Raw genomic sequence first — 2,953 nt, 5'->3', positions numbered from 1 at the left:
CCAGCTCTTTATTGTTCTTACACGCTGTCGACACTCCCTGTGGCCAAGGGCTCTTATCTAGTTTTTACATGTGCCTCCACTTGAAGAGGCTGTCCCCTCGCTTCCTTTCACTACCCACTTCTCCCAATCTTCGCCGCACCACCAGGTTCACGGTGCACTTCGAAGGGCGGACAGGGATTTGCCTCTCCAGTCCAACCGGCTTTCGGTCACTGAATTACACACGTTCATCGACCCTTCTGCGGAGACTGCTTGCGTGTGCGCGGGGTGGGCGAGGGTGGGCCGCAGACTCTGCCGCTGGCGGTTGTGAACCTACTGCCGCTCCGCAGCAGGAGGTCTCGGAGGAGACGCCCACCGCCCCCTCCGTGGGGCCCCGGCGGCCCCGCCCCGCAGTTCTCGTCACGTGCCGCCGCACCGCCCAATCAGCGCCTGCAGCGCGTGGGCTCGGGATTCAAACTGCGGCGCCTAGGACTCTCCGGGATCTGCGTTGGTGTGGCTGCGGCCGCTGCTGCGTGCGGGCCATGGAGCACCGCATCGTGGGGCCCGGGCCATATCGGGCCACCAAGCTGGTGAGTGTGCATGCCGGGATCTGGGCGAAGCGAGGCCCCGGCCTGAGCGCCGACTGCGTACTCGTCAGTCCTCGCTTTTCCAGGGCAGGCCCGGCCCTGGTCTGGAGGCGGGACGTGTTTCGGGTAGGGCAGCGGTATTCTGGACGACACTCAAAGAAAGGCTAACCGGGCCTGGGGCCCAGCCCGTCCAGGGTGGGCGCAGCTTCGATCCCGAGACGTTGGCTGGGTTCTCGCCAATCAACGGCGCCTCCCTGTTTAAAGCGCCCGGAAGACCAGGGTGACACCCGTCTCCCCTCTCCTGTCCTCCGGAATCCAACGCCCCAGTCCGTAACTTTAGCGCCACCCGCCGCCTGGAGCGTGTCTCCGTCCCGAGTGTCACTTGTGGTGACACTTGAGGTTCTTTCTAACGGTGCCCAGAACAGAGGTGGATCGCCCTGGCCACGTTTCCGGCTCCTGACGTTTCTTTTACTGTGAGCACCTACCTAAATGAGGAGGGTGGGCCCGGACTTATGGTTTGAAAGAGGTTTTGCAGACACTGGTCCAGGGTGCTGACTGTTTTCCTGGGAGAAGAGCTTTGGTAATCAGAGTTCTGAGGCGTACTTGATTTCTTTGTGACCTGGAGCAAGTGTTTTAGCGATTTCATAATGGAGTAATTGGCGATAATTTGGTAATGTCTAGAGTAAGTTTTAGACAACTTTCTATGAAAGCTTAAAGGTGATTTGGGAGGAAAGGACTGCTCTCCTTGGTCTGTCAACACTTCTCTGGCCACAGCTAACTTGAGATAGGCTCATTGTTCTATGCACCCTAAGGGATATCCAGGAAAAGATGAGAACAGGATGGAAGGAGTTATTGTACTCATCTTTGCAAACAATGTACCACAGACACCCATAATGATTTATTCATTGAAAAAAAATTCAACACATATAAATTTAGGTTTTCCTTTGGACCTGCCTCTAAGAGGTATGGATGCTGGTAGCAGGGAAAAAATAGGATTTTAGAAAACCTCTTTTCATATCTGCTTCCACTTCACAGTTGCCTCTACCACTTGAAACCATCTGGGGTCAAGGCTATTGGTAGGTCCATCTTTTTTTTTTTCTTTTAACTTCTTTATTGGAGTATAATTGCTTTACAGTGGTGTGTTGGTAGGTCCATCTTTAAGGATGAGATACAGGTTGTGCCTTATCAGGGACTTTCAAAAACTTTACTATTCTTTGTGGAGGGAAAATAACACTCCCCTACTGCCAATTTATTCACAGCACTAATGCAGGGGAAATAGAGACTCTGGATCTTGGGGTAACCAGTTCTCATTCTTCCAGCTTTAGACTAAAAAAATAAATTACATGATAATTGGAACTGTTTTTTAATCTCATTCACAGAATTGTTTGAAGTACCACATTTTATAAATGCAGAGTGCCTATGTGAAAGGCCTGTCCTTTGCTCACTCTTCTATTAATTAATCTCTTTGCATTTCTTTAAACAAAGGCTCTTTTTATGTTTACATAGCAACCCCGTGCTTTCTCATTTTAAAATGGAACATTTAAAAACAGTTTTGTTTTTACTTTTTTCTTTCATTTATATCTTTTCTGTATCTCTAATTTCCACAATAAACATGTATACTTTAAAAATAAACACACACTCATTAGGATGGCCAGTATGTAAAAAAAAAAACCCAAACAGGAACCAATAAAGATTGGTAAATTGGAGAAATTGAAATCCTTTTGCAGTTGCAATGGAGAAAAGTTTGGTATAATAGTTCCTCAAAAAATTAAAAATAGAATTACCATGTAATCCAGCAATTCCACCTTTGGGTATATGTACAAAAGAACTGAAAGCAGGGACTCAAAGAGGTATTTGTACACCCATGCTCATAGCATTCCATTGCATGAATCAATTTGTTTATCTGTTCTTATGTTGGTGGATATTTGGGTTGTTTGTGTCTATTAAGATAGTGCTATTATGAGCAGGGTGGCTTTTGGTGAACATATTTCTGTGGCATATATACTTAAGAATGGAATTGCTGGGTTATACAGTGTGCATATAATTTCCAGTTGTTCCACATTCCCTTGGTAACAGTATATTGCCTGTCTTTTTCATTTTAGCCATTCTGTAGGCATGTAGTGGTATTGCATTATAGATTTCTTTTGCATTTCACTGCTAATTAATGAGATTGAATATCTGCATATGTTATGGTAAATTTGGAGGTTCTTTTATGTGAAGTGACTGTTTAAGTGTTTTCCCATTTTTCTATGGAGTGTCTCTCCTTTCTTGATTTGAATTTTTTGTTTTGTTTTAGAAATTCTGGTTATAGGTTATCTTACTCTACAGCTTGTATGTTTTTGTGGTGTGTGTGTTTTTTTTTTTTTTTTTTTTTTTTTTTTTTTTGGGGC

At 45.5% G+C, this 2,953-nt stretch overlaps 1 protein-coding gene across 2 annotated transcripts in view; it reads left to right on the top strand.

Moving 5' to 3' along the window:
- The first annotated feature begins 451 nt into the window (after positions 1-451).
- The window catches only part of DEPDC1B (DEP domain containing 1B), a 95,284-nt gene continuing 92,782 nt past the window's right edge, over positions 452-2,953 (top strand). For both annotated transcript variants that reach the window (XM_007453223.1, XM_007453224.1), the window contains exon 1: positions 452-566. In XM_007453223.1, coding sequence (XP_007453285.1) covers positions 519-566 — 48 coding nt within the window. In that variant the 5' untranslated portion in view covers positions 452-518. The remainder of the gene's footprint in view (positions 567-2,953) is intronic.

The sequence above is a fragment of the Lipotes vexillifer genome, unplaced genomic scaffold, assembly GCF_000442215.2.
Source record: "Lipotes vexillifer unplaced genomic scaffold, Lipotes_vexillifer_v1.1 scaffold366, whole genome shotgun sequence".
NCBI classification, from domain to species: Eukaryota; Metazoa; Chordata; class Mammalia; order Artiodactyla; family Lipotidae; genus Lipotes; species Lipotes vexillifer.
The sequence above is the reverse complement of the archived record's forward strand: the minus strand, read 5'-3'. Positions and strand labels throughout refer to the sequence as shown.